This window comes from Argiope bruennichi, chromosome 1 (genome assembly GCF_947563725.1).
Source record: "Argiope bruennichi chromosome 1, qqArgBrue1.1, whole genome shotgun sequence".
Lineage (NCBI taxonomy): Eukaryota > Metazoa > Arthropoda > Arachnida > Araneae > Araneidae > Argiope > Argiope bruennichi.
The window spans coordinates 114,556,546-114,576,232 of NC_079151.1; the positions used below are offsets into that span (position 1 = coordinate 114,556,546).

General features: G+C 29.2%; 1 protein-coding gene across 3 annotated transcripts in view; it reads right to left on the reverse strand.

Annotated features, from left to right (window-relative positions):
• Positions 1–19,687, reverse strand: part of LOC129976761 (cell adhesion molecule DSCAM-like) — a 62,779-nt gene that overhangs the window by 29,962 nt on the left and 13,130 nt on the right. For all 3 annotated transcript variants that reach the window (XM_056090504.1, XM_056090503.1, XM_056090501.1), the window contains exon 4: positions 1,531–1,650. In XM_056090504.1, coding sequence (XP_055946479.1) covers positions 1,531–1,650 — 120 coding nt within the window. The remainder of the gene's footprint in view (positions 1–1,530; positions 1,651–19,687) is intronic.

Below are 19,687 nucleotides of genomic sequence, written 5' to 3' on the forward strand. Positions count from 1 at the left end.
CGATGAAATTTCACTTTTTAAAAACCGTTGGTATAAACAATAAAGTTTCTTCTGAAAATATCAAACTCAAAGCTTTCCATTTATAGACAGTTGAATTGATTTTAATATATTTTCAAATCATCTTATTCTTTATTTTCAATCTAGGTGTTACGATAATCTTTAACCCTCTACTGAAATTTTCTATCCATTAACAAAACCCGGTTTTTATATTTATTTTCTTTCCATTTTCAAAAAAAGACCTATATTTTGTTGCAGTCATTTCTTTTTTTTTATTGTGGTTGTTGCCGATGTTCATCAACGGTCACAATGTATTTCCATTTATCTCCGATTAAATAACTCTCATGCAAGGTTCTACAAACTGTTATACGTTGAGTCACATGCCTAAACAAAAGCTGGTGAACATTATGTTTTTTTAACTTTTTCAACTTCTATATCTTTGTTTATTATTTTATTTATAGTTGCTACAGTTTCATTTAAAGATTTTGCGATTGATTTCTGTACTGATGGAATTCCTCTTATTACCATCAATTTTCTTGTAGAAATGTTTGAAACAGTACTTATCTTTTCCGAATATTCGTTTGGAGTCTTCTTTCCATGTAGAAGAAATAATTTTCGGTCTTTCGGTTTCTGATTAATAATTCTACTTATTTTGCTCTTAGAAATTTTAATACCTAAATTCACAACATTTTTGAATTATGGAATAGGGATATTTATTTTTACAAAGCGTAAAAATAACTAACAATTATCCACAATTTATTTACATACGACATTTTGAAAGAAGAATAAATTTAAAAGTAGCAAACGATATTTCTCGTTTCAAATGATATGCAATTACCAGAAATTTTTATTCCAAAACGTGTACATTTTTACAATTCTTTGTCGAAATCTTTCTAAAAATATGCAAATATTCTTTGTAGATTTAATATCATACTTAATTTTAAATAAAATTCTACATGAACATTTTTCTATCTCATTTGTGCTGAAAAGAGAGACAGCTTATTATTAGGAATGTCGTATTTAGAGAAAAACGTTCAAGAACGATACATAATAACACTTTTTCGAATCTTTTCACTTTTTGTAGAATGCCCTCAAGATGTAATGGAGTTTGCGAAAATGCAGTTACAATTAAGAGTTGATTATATTAAAAAAAGAAAAAGAAAATACAGAGAAGGGTTTAAGTAGGGTAACGTTTTTTAATAGTAAATGTTTTGAATTTTCAATCAACTACATAATAACCAAGCTTCCGTAGTAACAATTTAAGTTAAATTTAAGTTAGCATTTTAAGTTATAGTTAAATAGAATTCAATATTAAATATTAGTAATCAGTATTATGCGGAATGGTTCTCTATATTTTAAATGAACATTTCATCAAGCTCTTTCTATAGCTAGCTCTAAGGTCAATAGAAACATGAGATTATTTTATTTTCCAATAATGCAGTCACATAGCTTTCTACATGCTGCCAACCTGAGTTTTCATAACCTAAAGTAAAAATATTTGCTATATTTTAGTTATTTTCTCGCCAAATTTACCTGTATTTTTCCTCCATGTGATAGTAGGTTTTGGTGATCCTTTGGCTTCACAATGCAAGTTAATTTTGCTTCCGGCAACGACAGATACGTCACTTGGGGGTCGCACCCAGAGAGGTGGAACTGAAAAAAAAATTATTCTTTATTTTTTGAAAAATCGCATCACAGAATAACAAAAGATCAAATTAAAATTTTAAATTTGTGTTTGTTTCCATCTAACTCCTGAAATTTCTTTAAAACTGAATTTTAAATTCTGATTTATTTTGTGTATGCGTTTGTGCGTGCGTGTGTGTGTGTGTGTGTGTGTGTGTGCGTGTGCGCGTGTGCGTGTGTGCGTGTGCGTGTGTGTGTGTGTGTGTGTGTGTGTGTGTGTGTGTGTGTGTGTGTGTGTGTGTGTAGTTCGAAACTAAGTATAAAGAATTTTTATTATTTAATCATTACTGCAAGGAAAATATGAAATTAGAAACCGTTCTATTAAATAATAAACAAAAGCATTTAATGTCTTGATTTTTAAAACAGCCTTACTGATGAGCATCGTGTTTTAAAAGTATCTGGATATTTGTACAACACTTTCTTCCAAAAGATGACTTTAGAGACAGATATGAAAAAAAAATTTATTCTTTGTGTTTTCTTAATGAGATTTATTAACTAGTTGTTCACATTGTTTCACATGAATATTGTCAAATATGAATCATAATCAGGCAAACAATGAAAGTTATACTTTAGTTTCTTAATTATCGTTTGATTAAATAACTATAACCTTAAAAAATGACATCTTTAATAGCAGATTCTGCAACAAGTATGAAATTATAACTAAAAATCTGCTATAAAATTCTACGCTGAAATGCAGTTCTTGTATCGAAAAAGCTTTACAATTTTATAGTTATGTGAAGATAAATTGGTAGGTAATTATCGCAAATATTTAGTTTTTAGTTCAATGTAAGATTTTTAGTAATTTGTATTTGCTGAGAGCAGAAACAGTTTTTTTTCACATACATTATAGTATAAAATGTTTAAAACATTTTCTTTAAAACAAAGGCATATAAGGATTGATTTGAATTTATCATAACACATTAGAAAGTAATCGGTCAGTGCTTAGCATGCAGTAATTATATCATTCTATCAGGATTACTTTAGAAGATGCATATTTATGTATATTACTTACATTATTGTTTAATTTAATTATATGAATTTAAAAAATATTTTTTACATAGTTATTTTTTGTATCATTTTTTCCAGACTTTAAAACAAGATCTGTGAAGAAAATATGAAAATCATACGATATAGCTTCTTGTAATGCCTTTCATTGCAGGTCGAATGAATTTTGAGTCGAATGAATTTACTTGAATCTATTTTTTAAAAAAATAAAGAACGTAAAATAACTTGTAGAAATAATCATAGATTTCTGCATTATTTTGCTGCATGTAAATTTATAGATACAATATTGTCTTGTTATTACCACTAATTCATATTTTTATAAGGATTATAATTAAAAATAAGAGTCACAAAATTTCTAACCAACTATTCAGAAAAAAAACGGGGGAAAAAAAAACGTGCTTTTAAGTTTGATACTATAGGGAAAAGCAAGAAGATGGAAATAATTTTCATATTTTTTTTTAAACTTCAGTTTGTATTATTGTTTAATCATTTTCTTTAAACCACAGAACTGAAAGAATATTTAGAAGGTTTCAGTAATTTTTCTCTCATGTAGAGCTTATTTCTGTCCTGGTTTTTACCCAGGAGTAATCTTCTAAGTGTTGAAAACGTTGCTAGGCAACGCTTTATTATATAGACGCATCACAAAGGATGACACATCATAAATGATGAATTTTTAAACATAGTAACGGATGCTCTTTTTTCTTATGACAAGCACCATTCGGATTGTAAAATTCAATTCTTCTTTTAAAACGTCTTTTCGAATAGTCGCATCTTTTATATTTTCCTTAAACTATTTTGAATATGTTATCTTAAAAATCAGAAAAATTTCATTAAAAAATTCTTAATAAAGGAATTATTGCAAATTCTATAATGATTATTTTATTGAAAATAGTCATGTTTGTGTGTGCGTGTGTATGTGTGTAACATATTTAAGCAGTTACGTGGACAAAAAGAAGAAGCTTTCGAAATTTTAGATTTATTTCTCAACGGGAGGCATAATTTTCATACAAAGAATAAACGATGCGTAAATCTACATCGCGACACAAGAGAAAAAGTGGCAGAAATGTTTCCTTTCAGTGATTTTAATACGAGATTTTGAAAGGGATTTCTTCTCCACGAGTCGATTTCAGAAAGGGGATCTTAGATATCTTTGAAAGAAGATTGTAAGCATTAAGGATTTTTTTTTCTCTTCACTCGGAGAGAGGGAAAAAAAAATGCTGTGATCAATGCTTTATAGAGAGCGTGCAGAATTAATTAAATATAAAAGTGGAAATTGGAGCAGGAAATAAGAAAACAATTTAGGGCTAAATTAAGATAAAATTTAGAGAATTAATTAGGATTTAAATTAGATTAAGAGATATCATTACATGCACGCACGTATACACACACGCGCGCGTGCGCGCACACACACATGTATTGCACTGAAGTTGGACAGCTGGTGACATTGATTAATTACAAAACTATATCGAAACAAATTGATAGTTTTATTAGTCTTTGCTCAAAAGCTCAAATAAAGTCTTAGAATACCGATCATTTCTTTTTGAAGTAAAGTCAAGCAAATATCTGATATCAAACAGATATTTTTCTAGAAAATGATTCCAACATCAAATGCCTTCCTTGGATTTCAGAATAAAACTTCATGAAAGATATGTGATTTTCCGTGTTGTTCAACATTAGAACAACAATCAGATGGAATGCCGTTCTCTGAGATGAATTCTTCCACGAAAAATTCTGGAGAACATCCGGTACCTTCGGATGTCCCCAGCAAAACAATAACTCGTTTGATCCCAGAACAAAGACTCGAATTGGCCGTTTTGACTTCCAAATAGCGACTAATTACGTCTAAGAAGGGAATGACTAAGAACGCGAAACTCTTTCGAAAAGAATGAATAGGGCAAACACACCCCACTCCCGGCACGCGAAAGGAGTTTGTACCTCAAATGATTCATAGTACTGTAATCTAGAATAACCCGTCATGCGTTACGCCATTGTTTGTCGCCGAAGTGAGCTCTAAGTGTTTCCTGCCTCAAGATCAAGGAGAACGACTACTGACTAAGATATAATATTTAAATAAAATGTGTAGAATTACATTTTATGAAATTGTTTAGCCTTGTTGCATTAAAATTAAGAAAAAAAGGTTAATGAATAGGGCATATTACTTAAATCAAATTCGTAGAGTAACATATGTTCAGTTGTCCTTCATAGAGATCAAAAGGAAACCAGCGTGGTTGGCCTTCACGAAACGTTTTCGCATACTTTCCAATACAGAACTTATTATACAGAACTACTTACTATATACTACTTACTATATATACTACTTATTATATATACTACTTATTATATACTACTTACAATACAGAACTTATTCCCCATAAAATCGGGGAACTTGGTATTTTTGAAGTTCCATTGCTTCCAAATTACAGTTGAAATCACAAGATAACTCACCAAATTTCATTGATTTAAATCACTGCGTTTACATGTACTCGTTAGTTCAAAACATTTGAAGCTTTACGTTAGTTCAAAATTTGAAAAATATCTCGATTTTGGATGTTAATCCTTCATCCCAAATATTATTTACTAACACTTTGCGTTTTTTAGTTTTGGAAATCACTTGAATTCAACCAATTTGACAGATAGATTTTCTGTGAACGAATTTCGTTCAAAAGGTGATAGAAATCTACAAATATGATCATAATTCTATAAAATTTGTGAAGTATCTATATTATAGATGCTAATTTTGTAACCTAAATTATATTTACTTAGCTTTTTACGTTTTGCGGTTATCAAGCTTAGTACTGGAGCAGCCAGACAGACGGACTTCCTGTGAATAGATTTCATTCCAAATATGAAAGAAATCTACAAATATGGTTATAATTCTATATTACAAATTTCAACCGTCTAGCTCAAACCATTTTTGAATTATTGTATTCACAGAGGGACATATTAATTAAAATTTATTCATAAGACTCAGTGAAGTCTGAAACGTAAATAATTATCTAATTTTAGATTCTAATATTTTAGATGTTTATTTATCTAACTACATTTGGCAATTAGCGAGTTCACATATATTAGAATAACCAAGCAACACATACTTTATGCGAGTAAATTTTGTTCAAAATTTGATAAAAACCTACAAATTTGGTCGTAAATTCATATACCAAATTTCAGCCATCTTAAAATGTTTTTGAATTATCGTGTGCACAAAGAAACAGAATGATTGACTGACAGACAGACAGATAAAATGTCAAAAATGTGTTTCCCAGATTTAGAAAGTTTTGAAATGTGGCGATTCATCGAAATTTCGAGTTCGAATTTTTTGACGATTCCAATAGTTCCTCTATACTTCATATATTCATTAGAAAATAAAAATTAATGAATAAAATTATCGTCAAATTTGACGAGTAATATTTTATGGACTTGTTTAGATTTCCTGAATCAAGATTAAGAGAGAAAAATTAAAAACTGAAATATATTACTTAAATCAAATTTGCCAAGAAATATTAGTAATATTTTATGAATTCATTCAATTTCTGTACGTCAAGATTAAGATGGAAAAAACCAACGGAATCGTGTGTCGCAAGTCAAGTCAAATTTGTAGAGTAACTTTTATGGATTTTTTTTTCAATTTTCATGAGTTATTATCAACAGCGAAAGACTGGTAAATAAACATATCACTTATTAAAAGTAGCATCCAGCTCTTTTTTGTATATTTTCACTTATCTAACTGTGTAAAACATACTAAACATACTATAATCAATTAAAAGTTATTTAAGCAGAAAGCTGAATTACAGAAAACAATTTTTCCTAGGATCTAGAAAAAAAATCATGAAATTGCGCTTTAATAGATTAGAAAGTATTTTTTCTGATCTAGTTTTTAAGTAAATATTTGAGTCCATTAACGAAAAAAAAAGCAAATTCATGTTATTCATTTTATCTTTGTTTCTTTTGTTTAATCGATAATATTAACTATCGATTATTAGAATCGATAAGGTTAAGTGGAAAAACAATCTGATAGCGAAGCTCGAGAAAAAATGAAGTAGGAAATAAAATCCTAAACTTTTTTCAAAAATATATTTGTTTCCTTTAGTCTTTTTTTCATCATTTCATCCGATTATTTAATAGTTTGTAATCTGACCTGCACTTACGGACATGCAAATTTTGATCACCAGCAGTGATGAAGGACATCTGCACAATCAATGTCCTTTCTGTCTTTCTTTTTACCACCTAATACAGCCGGGAAAGTCAGCCATCTAACTCTCCGATCCGCCACGAAGGCACACGGATTTAAATCATAAAAACAGAATGACCGGACCGCCGCAACAGCAACATTGGCTGAAACTATGGTTCAGTCCTAAGAGCCGTCACCGGCCAGGGTACAACCCTCCCCGAAGGAAGTACGTCCCGCCATCGATGGGAGGAGTCAGATCCCCCACCTATTAGTGTACTCTCCAGAGTGGCGAGATCCAACCACCATGCCAGAAGCATCTCATCCTCATTTCGAGATGCCACCCGGGGGGTATACAGCCAGGAAATACAACTCTAATTAAACTTGAAACAATACCATAACAAGGGTCAAATTGGTAACCGACCAAAGGGAGAACGAATACAAACACTGTCGCAATGCAATTTTATGCATAGCATAATCACAGAAGAAATGCATTATCATCTAAAACCAGAGATTCACTATCAGGAGAAAAGCCAATGCAGTAACAGCGATTTAAAATCTGCCGTCAAAGAGGGAAAACCTGTCAAAATTGGTATAACGTGGAGTAGAAGTTTGGAATTGCAATTTATTCTAATTTTAGTGCAATTGAGCTGAGTGGTAATTCAAAGGGATGGAAAAAAGCAGATTAATCGAAAAGTTTGCTGCACTCTTTCCTAAAACTTTTTTTGATGAAACTTTGTGGTAACACATCAGACAATTATCTATATCATGCGACATAGGCAATTTATAGGACGCAAGTGTCAGTTCAAGCAATCCTGATTTCAACAAAATAAAGACATCGAAAAAATGGCTGGGAAAACATTTTTAAATATTTAAGAAAAAGAAGTAAATATCACGTAATTCCCGAAAGAATTACGCTTTAAAAACAATGGATTTCTTAAATCATACTTATCAAACACTTTATCTGATTCAAAATTTGTGGACGAAATCAATGTATATAGCGGTCAAGAAAATGTTCAGTTTCGAGGAGATTTCTAGATTTTATCAAGTGGTTTGAGGGTGCTTATCAGTTTGAAAAATCTCTTTTCATTGAAAATTGCATCAAGGACTTTACCTATAAATTGCAGGCAACATTCAACCCGGATATTTTATAATCTTTTCCTTGTTTGTTAGAAAAAAAGAACATTTCCCGCCATTGTTATAAAATGCTGCTATTTCCTTGTTTGTTCAGGAGTACCCTGTGACAGACACTTTTAGGATTCGTGTCTGTGAATATATTCCAAACACATGGTAGCGAAGTAGAATGAAAATGAGAATTTTTCTGTTTGTACAAATCTATAGTTTGATTTCTTCTAATAATTAAAGAGAGTGTACGTCTGCGAATGACTGTTGACACTCTACCAGCTAACCATTAAACATAGAACTGGGAAATTCGGTAAATATATCAGATGATATATTTTCCAAATTTGAAAATTCAGTAATTCCTCTAACATTCCTCCAACATTTGAAAATTCAGTAATTCAAAGAATAATGTTGGTAGAGAGGAAAAAAGTAACACATATGCTTGAAATAACATAGTGTTTTATTCAAATTAAAAAAAAAAAGTGAAAAAAAAAAGAGTCCAGCAGATGGCTGTTTGGACCCCTTTACTTGGAGGTAATGCATGATCCAGCTTTTCAAATTATGGACATGATGAAGGTATGTTGCCCTGGTATGTTATAGAATCGCATCATTAATAGCCTGGTTGATAAACAGCTGTTGGAAGGTACGACTTTTATGCAGGAAGGCGCTCTACACCATATTGCAAACGTGTGAAAGATCTCTTACGCACATGTTTGGTGAGATCACATGCTGAACCGCTGCTTCCTTTATGCTTGGTCTTCCATATCTTCAGATTTCAATCCATCTGATTATTGGTTGTGAGGTTATTTGAAGTCACAAGTTTACCGCGTGCGTCCGCCCACATTAAGGATGCTAAAAGACAACATTCGACGTGTATTTCTCACCACACCCATAAATATGCTGTACATTGCTGTATTTTTGGCGAAAATTCCAGGAAAATATTGAAATTGTCTTGAGCCTAATCAAAACTTTAAATATTTTATCATTGCTCTAGACGACTTAGATAAACTTCTTAATGCTGAAGGACCCTTTCAGTAGACAAATATCAATTTTTAATTACCAACATATGATTTTCAGATTAATGGAGCAGTTAATAAAACATCTTTTCAACATCTTTCACTGTATTCACATTCAAAGCTGTAAATTATTTAAAATTTGCCCAGTACTTCTCTTTAATTAGTTTTAATGATTTTGTATATTTATTGATATGAATTATGAAGTATTAGAGGGCATCCAAAATATAGTAAGAGTCTAATAAGAGCCAAAATGATATTTACACAAAATACAATTATTGAAAATTCTAGCTTTTGTACGTAGGAAATAACGCTAATTCTTATTCAGTAAAAATATTGCATATTACAGATATCATAAAAAAAAAAAAAATCTTTTTTCCCAAAAAAATGTTTACATTCTATATTAGGTCAAATTTCAATAGATTCGAAAACAACTCGCACAAGCGCCAAAAACAACAAAGTAAATAAACTGATATCTTAGCATATTTAGTTTGCGCAATGACTAATTACTAAGAATAATCTTATCGATGAGAGTAATCGTAGAATTAAAGGAATTGTAAGTGAATCTGATTAATGTTTTCCTTGTCTTAAAAATATTTTATTCGTAACTCTATTTTTAGGGGGAAATTTCCGAGTCTCCGAATTCTCGTGAATGTGCTCTTACCGGATATCGACTACTTTCGTATTTTTACGACAATGCCATGAAACCGAGAAAACTCCTCAAGCATTAGAGATCGTCACGAAAGAAAAATTTTTCTTTTAAGAGGGGTTGGGCACTTAATTCCGTTTTAGTTCTGCTTAAGAACACGATGTTGACCTCTAGTCTTGTATCTTTTATAATTATATATAATATATGAGAAAGATTATCAGAACATATTTTTTTTATTGTTAACAGTAACTTTAACAGTTTTATTCACCGAAATTTTTGACAATTTTAATTTATGACATTTGTAATTTCATTAATTAATCATGTTATCATTATATCATACCATTTATCAATGATGTTGTAAATGATTAATCTTGGTCATTTTGAAATGTCATATGATTAATCATGTTGTCATGATGATTCAAGTCAAATTACCGAACACGATTGCAGTACTAAAGGCAACTGAATAAATTACTCGGATATCACATCGGAAATGCAATGGTCAAGATGTAATAAATTATTCTTAATTCAATTATGCAAAAAATTATATGTTAAAAATGCCTATTTATGCATACGATATAAGCTCTTGAGAATTATAGTATTGTCAATTAAAAATAACAAAATTTGTGAAAATTCAATAATAAAATGTAAAAACGTTTTCAATTTCCAGATTTTACTAGTCACTATTATATATGCAAGTTATTGCAAGCTCTTTAGTAGATAATAAATTCTTAATATATTTGAAGATTATATTGTATAATAGAAATTTAATAATTTATATAACTAAAAATATGTTTTTATTTTCTTGAATGTCTTTTGTTTATGAGTTGGAAATGAAATAATTAAATATTTTATAGTAAAAAGATTACAGTTCTAAAAGATTATAGCAATATATGATTTCTATATTATTTTACACTTTCAAATTTTTATTTCAATGTTAAAATTTCTGAAATAATTTTAACGGGAATATTCAAAAGAGGAAAGCTGAGCAAGTCAATCATCATGCAAAAAATCAATTAATCACTTCATTAAAAATCAATTATCGTTTCTTTTTAATTGTGAATAATAGCTTCTATAATTTAAAATATATATTTATTTAAAGGGAATAAGGACTTAAATATAAAAAAAAGCACAAAAATTATATATAGCTCAAATTGTTATGTTACTTTGCACTTTATATGTGTTTATCACGAAATTCACATAATCACATTTTAAGCATGTTTACCTTGATTCACATCGAAATTGCCTAACTATTAAAAAACTGCTTTGAGTATGATCTAATTAATTTCAATGATTCATCGTACATCATTGTAAAACAGAACGTTGTTGATACAAATAATTTTGCAGCTGCATTTTAATCAAAAACTTAATGTTAAATTTGCTGATAAAGTTAATTTTCGCATATTGAATATCTGACGAAGTTTAGCTTAGTATTAAAAGGATGGCAAAATAAGCTGGAATGGAAAAAAAAAAGAAAGTAAAATGATAAAAAAAAAAATTTTCGTCTGGGTTACTTTATCCTCTCAAAGAAATTAGAATTTTTGTCAGCATATTTTTTTAACTAAAACAAATCACATCCCTCTATTGAAAATAATTTTTGCTTTTCGTCTGTGTGGGTATAAAGTGTGAAAATGAAAACAGAAAATCCAAAAAAAGTGGAAAAGGTATACATTTTTAATTATTTGGGCGTCTTCGTCGGAAAGAAGAATTTGACCTTTGAGTAGTGAGACCTTGACTCTCACCTCGTTTGTGGGTAGATGTCATGCTAAAACTTGAAAGCAATGACTAACACCAGGATTATTTCCCCTCGCTTTTATCTTTCCAAATGTAATGTAATGTTCAATGTTCATTGATTAATGTCTGATTGATTAAAAGAAATGGTGGATTTTGCGGTCTCAGACAGTGCACACTATGAAAGCTTTCTTTTACTAATTAATCAATTTAGCTATAACTTTAACATATTTATGACTTGTTTTAGATAAATGTCTTATTTTAACTGTACGAAAACATGTGCTGATTTGTTTTTTAATATATATGTGTGTGTGTGTGTTTGTGTGTCAAGGGGGAAAATGATTGAAGTAATAAAATTCTTGAAAATACAAATTGAATACTATTAATACAAATATAAATATTTAATTAATTTGATAGTTATATAGAAATGGTAAATCTTAAATAAATATAATACTGAAAACTATTAATTGCATTATGTGCCAAATGGAATATAGCATAATTAGTTAAATTATTTTTCCAATGTAGAATAAATATGTAATTAATTATACTTTAATTTATTTAAGAGTGATTTTAATAATTCAACGCAAGCACACAGTGCTGTCCTAATTTTTTATAATTCACGGAATAAGTTTTTTTTTTTTTTTTTTTTTTTTACAAATTTATCTATTTGGCAGCTAGACTGATATTTTTATAGACTTTTTTTTACAGGCCCTTCAATCCAATGGTTCAAGTAGCTGCCTATTCTGTATAATTCGAAATCTATTATCGATTAAAAGCTGCATGATAAAATTACTAAACATAATTGCATCATTTATAATGATATAATTATGTATCCATTTTTGTTAAAATTGTAAAAAGTTAGTAAAAGAAATTTGAAAAATGCGTGTTTTTTTAACAACTTAAAGGATTTTAAGATAACTTTTTAAATTCTTTATTGCATTATAAAGAAAATTAAAAAAATATCATCTTTATTAAAATATTCCATTAAGAATAAATTGTATTGTAATTATCAATAATACATAAATACTTTAAAAATCGTCAGAGATATGCTAATAAATGGTTGAAGCAAAAGTTTTACGCTGTATAATGACATAAAACCAACAATTTATTCAATAGAAAATGGTTTGTAGAAGATAATACTGGGATTTTTATTTGATGGAAAGCTATTTAATATTAATAATAGCAACATATTTTACAAGCTATATTCAGCATTGATCTTTTTTAAACAGAAGACAATTAAAATGTTTTTTTAAGTGAACAAAAAAGTATTACTTAATTGCTATCAGAACTTCAAATTAAATATTTTTAATTCATATTTATTTTTTCATTAGAATGGTAAATTGTTTCAGTTGCATGAATCCAAGAAAAAATTTTTGATTTAAAAAGCAATTCTTCCACAAAAAGAGATTTTTTTTTTCTATTTTTCTATTGATTATTTATTTTATTATGTTAGAAAAACATTAAATCCAATTAAAATTTAAGCATTAATATACTTTTTTCAATTACATGATGAACAATTCCATCAAATCATATTCAAAATAATGATATCAAAAATAGCTAAAAACTCAAACGTCTATGTAAAAAATGATTATCATAACTGGATTCTGTACCTACATCGCCTCCATTATTCTAACTACAAATAAGACATTTTTTTTTTTTACTGGGAGAAAAAGAGATAAGTGTTCATTCAGTGAGAGTATCACATTTTCACTTTTTCTATCCTCCCCTATTTGTTCTAAACAATTGCTTCACTTATCCTTTGATCGGGGCCCAGAAGAACGAGTAGCGGGGGATATTATACGCTTTATTATTCGACACACATCGAACCGCTCATCCCGGTGGCCTTGGGGCGCTCTTCAATGCCTGGATGATGCCGGACGCGGGGGAAAAGGGAGGGAGTAGAGGAAAATGTCAACCTTTACTTTAGATTTCGTCTTCCCATTGTGCGTCGTATCAGGGGTTAATAGGATGTTGTTTTTTTTTTTTAGAATGGTCCAGACGAAACCGAAATCATTACGCGATCTTATATTTTCTGGATGGATAAACTGGAGAGTCTTGCTTCTTTTCACTTTCTCGCATTGAACTCAAGATTTTGATAAATATCCATGCTTTAAACCTTCCTGAGTTCGAAAAACACATTCTTGAAAATTGTCTGTGTGTCTGTCTGAACAAATATAAATCAAAAACCCTTTGAAATGAAATTTAGTATATGGTCTTTAGATCAAATTTGAAAATTTCTATCAGATCTTGAGCAAATTCTCTTCAGAGGGAAGTCTGTCTGTTTTGTTGTTCGAATAAAAGTTAACATGATAACTACAAAACAAAGAGAGCTAGACAGATAAAATTTGGTACATAGATTTAACATCTATTCTGCAAACACCTATCAAAGTTTGAGAGAAATAGAAAAAGCGATTGACCGTCTGTCGGTCTGTACTTTTAGAAATATGTAAACGCGATAACTCAAAAATACAATGACTTAAATATATGAAATTTGGTATGTGATTATGTGGTTGCAAATATAGCTCTGTGTAAAATTTTTGTTTCAATCGGTAGGAAAAAATTGTATAAAACACAAATTCAATTTTCGGATACTATTAACTGCTTAACTGCATGCCAGGGAGTAATTGCCAAAAAAATCTCGCTAAAGATCACCACAAAATGATTCAATAAAAATGCTAAATTCACGACAGATTAAGATCCAGATTAAGTTCTGTAAAGGTTTTTAAGTAATTTAAGTTCCTTACCCTCTCTTCTACGCTTTCCGATTGTAAAATCTTACCGAATAAGAAAAAAAAAAAAAAAAAAAAAGAAGAAGAAGAAGAAGATCCCAAATTCGAATCAAATATTTAAAATTGCCCTGTTTCTTAAAAATAAATAAATAATTCATACTAAAAATTGATAAATTAGATTTAATTAAAAAAATAGTCTTGCTTTCTCCACAAATTTTGCTTCATCGATCTAAATAAAGTCAGTGTAGTACAACTATTGTGAGTGAATTAATCTAACAAAACAGGGGACTGAAATGGAAACAAGATATCTCATTTTTGTTTCTGCCCCTTCAGAAAGAGTCACAAGTGTGAAAATGATAATTTGCCACATAAGCAACCATACCTAAGCTTATCTCCGTTCTGCCGAGGCAAATAAGTTATGGTCATCACGATAGGTGCTCGAATTCTGGCTTGAATTGTGGTAGTTAGCAAAGCCTCGAATTCTGGGATCCGTAATCGGTCAAAGAAAACTACCCTTTTCCTCCACCCCCTCCTGAAGAAGGTGCTTCCATCCTCGCAGTGAAGGCAACTCAACCCATTACTTTCCCCAAGAAAAGCAAAACCCACTTTTTTTTTTTCCAGCTTATCAACTTATTTATGCCCTTATCGGGAATTTTCGAATAAATAAGCAAGACTGTTCTTTCCTGAAGATTCAGAAATAATGATGTTAGAATGGTCGCTGATGATGGATTACACCACCGTTTTTTCGAGGGGAAGTGAATATGCCGTATATATTTGAGGACAGTTATTATCCCTTCAATTATAGAGCTTGAAATAGTTATCTGTGACTACTAGGGTCATGAAATCACAAGCTGAATATCTAGGCAAGAAGAGACAAATTCCTTTGTGGTCACTTATGTTTTTTAAAATACTTTCTTAAATACTTGGAAAAATTTTAATGATTCTTAATTTCATTGTCCTTTGAAAATTTTTAAATTATGTATATATAATCCAGCTCCTTAGATTATTTCTTTTTGCTATTGCTTCAAATTGAAGTTGAACAAATCTAGTAACATTAGACTAAGTTATCTCTACTAATTGCAACTTGCTATAAGCTTTATTTTCACAAAAAATAAAGAATTCGTTGAAAAATTAATAATTTAATTTTTGTCCCCGAATAATTTGTCCAAAAGAACTACTCTTTAGATATGGCGAATTCGGTCATAAATCGTTTATTTGTTCTACTTACTAAATTATTGAAGAAAAAATGTTGCATCCCTATCTTGGCTGTGCATTAATTCAGCATCAAACAGAGTATTTTATCTACAGCTAATTTTTGACCATTTTAATTTTATTTTTAAAGTGCACTTAAGGTCGAAAATCGATATTTTTTTTCGTTTATGAAACAATATAGTCTGTCATAGGAATAAAATTACAATAAAAGATATGATATAGTATATGTAATATTTAAGCATAAGGCCTCTAAAGCTTTTATTCCAAATAATGAACTCCAGATGTGCCCGCAAATAGAAATTGAAGATGAGACTTTCATTATATAAGTTTCTGTTTTTACTTAGAATGATCTTTAAAAGAGAAAGGGGTGTTAGGATGGTGTTTATGATCTTCAAATATTATTAGATTACATAAAGTTTTCTTAAAATAGGATTTCGTTCCCAATAAGGGATTTATAAATGAGTTTGCAATTGCTAAAATGATAGTGCCTACATTCATCAGATATTAAGATAGTAATAAGCAATAATAATAAATAAATAAATAAAATATATAAATAAAAATCAGATAATTTCCTGGATTAATACGTTAAATACAAAATAATGACGTTTTCCCGCAAACTTGATTATTTGAAATTATAAGAATAAGTCCGTAAATACTACCACGTATTAATATTTTAAGGAACTCAAAAACGAATCTTTAAAATTAAAATATTTAGAAATATTTATGATTTTTGCTGCTTCCTTTGTAATTTCCCAGAGACTTTTTAAAGAATGTATTTTCCCAATTAACAACACGAAACTTTTCAAAAAATCTATAATGCCATTTTTTTCCATACAAATATTGGAATTTGCTCACATCCTTACTGAAGAGCTATTTTCCCGTCGCCCCCTTTTAAATCTCCTCTAAAGTTTTAAAGAAGCACCTCCAGATAAAAATAATTTATAAATTCTCGCTTGAGCAATCGATTACAGAATCGTGAAAATCAGCTCCAATGCCAACTTTGACATCTATACCGAAAAATTCACTCGCTTAATTTAGAAAAGGTAAAAAACAATTCTATTCTGATTCTAATATATTATGATACAATTCCTCAAAATGTTGCAGAAATAATAAAATATATTTTACGCACAGTTTAAAGTACAGTTTAAAACGCATTACTCTTTATGAAGCCATATTCCACAGTTCACGAGTCTCAAAAACCATTTTAGAAAGCAAATAAATGGCTTTAAGTTTTGTTTAACAGGTATGAAAATAATTTATATCTTCCTTGATTTGTTTTTTATTTTAAATACTATTATTAATTATTCAAATATGAATTAAAACTTTCCTTCTTGAAACTTCTTATTTGGAAAAGTGGTTGACGTGACAAACAATGCTGTTGAAAGTACACCTTAAATGTGAGAAGCATTGAAAAAGGAATTGATAATTTATGTTCAACAAGCAGTACATATATACTTTTCTTTAATATAAACCTAACGGTCGTTTCATGATTACCGCTTCCGTATCATCGCGATTCGAGAAATTTTATAGTTAAATAGCTTCCGTTACTTTAACGAACTTATCTTCAACTGAGAGAGATAGTAGAAAACGATTTCATGAATTTGCCGATAAATAAAAGATAAACAACTTTTGTGAACAGCAGACTTACTGACAAACCGACATCTTTTAAGATAAGATGGTATTGTTTTCTTTTCTCGAAGAAAAAATGTTCAAATGTCAGTATTTCCTTTTGATCAATATTTGCATTGGCGAGAAATGCTACTTATTGACAATGATAAAAGTTTCTTGTCACCTTTTCATACCTTCCTTGAAAGAAATGTAAATAACCTTCTGAGACAAGCAAAAAAAAAAAAAAAAGAAAAAAAGATAAGAATCGAAAACCGTGATCGAATTTTCAGTGGGAAGGTTTTTTTTTTTTTTTTAAACTGCAGAACTTATATGGAAATATATGCATACTTACACATATTATGAGTACACAGTTTAATTTAAACTAAAAACTGGGAACTAAATCTGCACAAGTTAGCAACTCTATGAATTTACATTAATTTAAGAAATAAAAATAAAAATTGTACAATAAATTTCATGGATTAAATTCCACTTATATACTAATCCAAACTATTTGGGTTAAAATTATTGAATAGAATATAATCAGAAATATATGCGGAGAGGCTTAGAATGTAAATACTATTATTTTTGAAAATTATTTTTAAACCTATGTTTATTGAAAGAAGCTAAGAATTTTTTTTTTTCACTTTCCCTATCAATAAATTAATAGTAAAGAAAATCCATTTTCATTTCCATACCACTTTGGTTTTAAGATAAATTTTTAATTGCTTCCAAGAAATTAATTATTTTTTTTTATGTACATATGTGTACTTTTCCTAATTTATTTATTTTAAAGATTCGAAAAAATCAAATTTGTTTTCCCTACGAAGAATTAATAAATTTATTCAAATTATTTGCTAGATGGCAGCACTGAGATGTAAATAAAGCTTTATAATTGTATATTGTGATAATAGTTATCGATAGTGCTGCCATCTTTCATACGATTTAAAGATTAAAAAAACTTCGGATTACTATTTTATTTCTTAAAATATTTCAATACTTTTAACATAATAAAATTTGTAAAAGTTTACTAAAAAATTGTTTTTAACTAAATTTTGTACAAAAATAAATTTTACATATTTAATATCATATTAATAAGTTGCAAATTTAGAAATCAGATTTTTTTTATAATAACAGTATATTATTTGCAGAACAATTTCTCTAAAAGCGCTTCAGAAACTATTGTATAAGATTATGCATCTATATTTTGTTCGGTATCATATGCAGCAACTGTCATATGCATTCTTTAAAATTGCTTGAGAAAATCAAACTTGGTACATACGACGCCAAGTATGAATTTATCATGATGTCAAAAGAAGAATTCTGGGACTTAACACTTCCATTTAAAATTTTTAAGTGGAAAATTAGATTGAGAGAATAAAATTTTTTATATATATTTTTATTCCCTCTGTCTAAACTAATTTCATCCCCTTTTATTATTCAGTATTTGAGCCTGACACACCTTCTTTAAATCATTTCTCTGACTCAAATTCTACAATTTTATTTTGTCAACATGTAAAGACATGTTACTTCAACCATTTACCACGTTGTAATCTGGAAAATCTGCAATTTTGAATTGATTTCATAGTTGCTAATTCTGGTCATTTTTACAAAAGCTTTTATACTTGCTTTAATCATCAGAAAGTAAAGTTAATTGTATGATAGACAAGACAAGGCTGCATCTGAAAAACTGCCATCATCTTAATAAAATACATAAATTTTCATACACCGTAACTAATTCTCCTTTCTTTTTCGACCTTTGTCAATCAAAATATGAGTGCTGTTGATATTATTTTTCAAATTGCACTTGCTATTTTACACATATTTATTTATTTTCTATTTATGTCTTTAATATGATATTAAAAATGAATGCGTCTTAATCAAATCTATGTGATACCACTCAAATTCTTTACTGTGCAGGCGTATTTCACAACACAAAAAGGCAGATGCAAAAAAATTTAATGCAGATATAATGATTTTCAGTACTTAGAATTATCTTTAGAACCCACTTTCAGATAGGAAAATTGCACATGGCATTCTTAGCATCTTCGATTTAAATATCCTCGCATAAATATAAATATGTGAGGGAAAGTTATTTTCTAAAATAAATTATTCAAACTTAAATTGAAAAAAATTATTGAGCTCTGCTTGAAGTCGTGCTTAAAATTAAAAGACTAGTTAGAAATTTTCTCAAGAAATGCAAACTCACAGTTCATGCTGGCTAAAATCAATAAGAATTTCCGTAATTTTTAATAAAAATGTAATTAAAATTATTATTTATATTAATTGAAATAACTAATAATACATAAACTATTATTTATGATAAAAACTACTACAGGTGTTATGGTGAAAGCTTACAAACCAGTTAACAACTACACTGCACGAGCAATTGCTTTTGTATCATGGTCATGTTACTGGACTGCGAACCACAAGGTCCCAGGTTCTATCCTCGCTCATCCCAATACGCCACAATACCGCCTAATGTGGTTACGTCGTATTTAATAAACAATTAATAATAGTTGCTTATCGACAATTATTTCTTAACGATTCACTTACAGATTTTTCGTTCTATTATTATTTATCATTATTATTATTTGTTGAACGATTGCAAACCGGATTCAAAACATCAATAGTTCTGTCAGTCGCTGGAAGGCTTTCTTCGCCATAGTGGTCGCCGTCGCAATCATCAGTGCTTATCACGAATTTCCAAAATTTCACAAAGAAGCGCACATAAGCAGTAACATGTTCAACTGCGCCACAATGTTGAATTTACTCATTT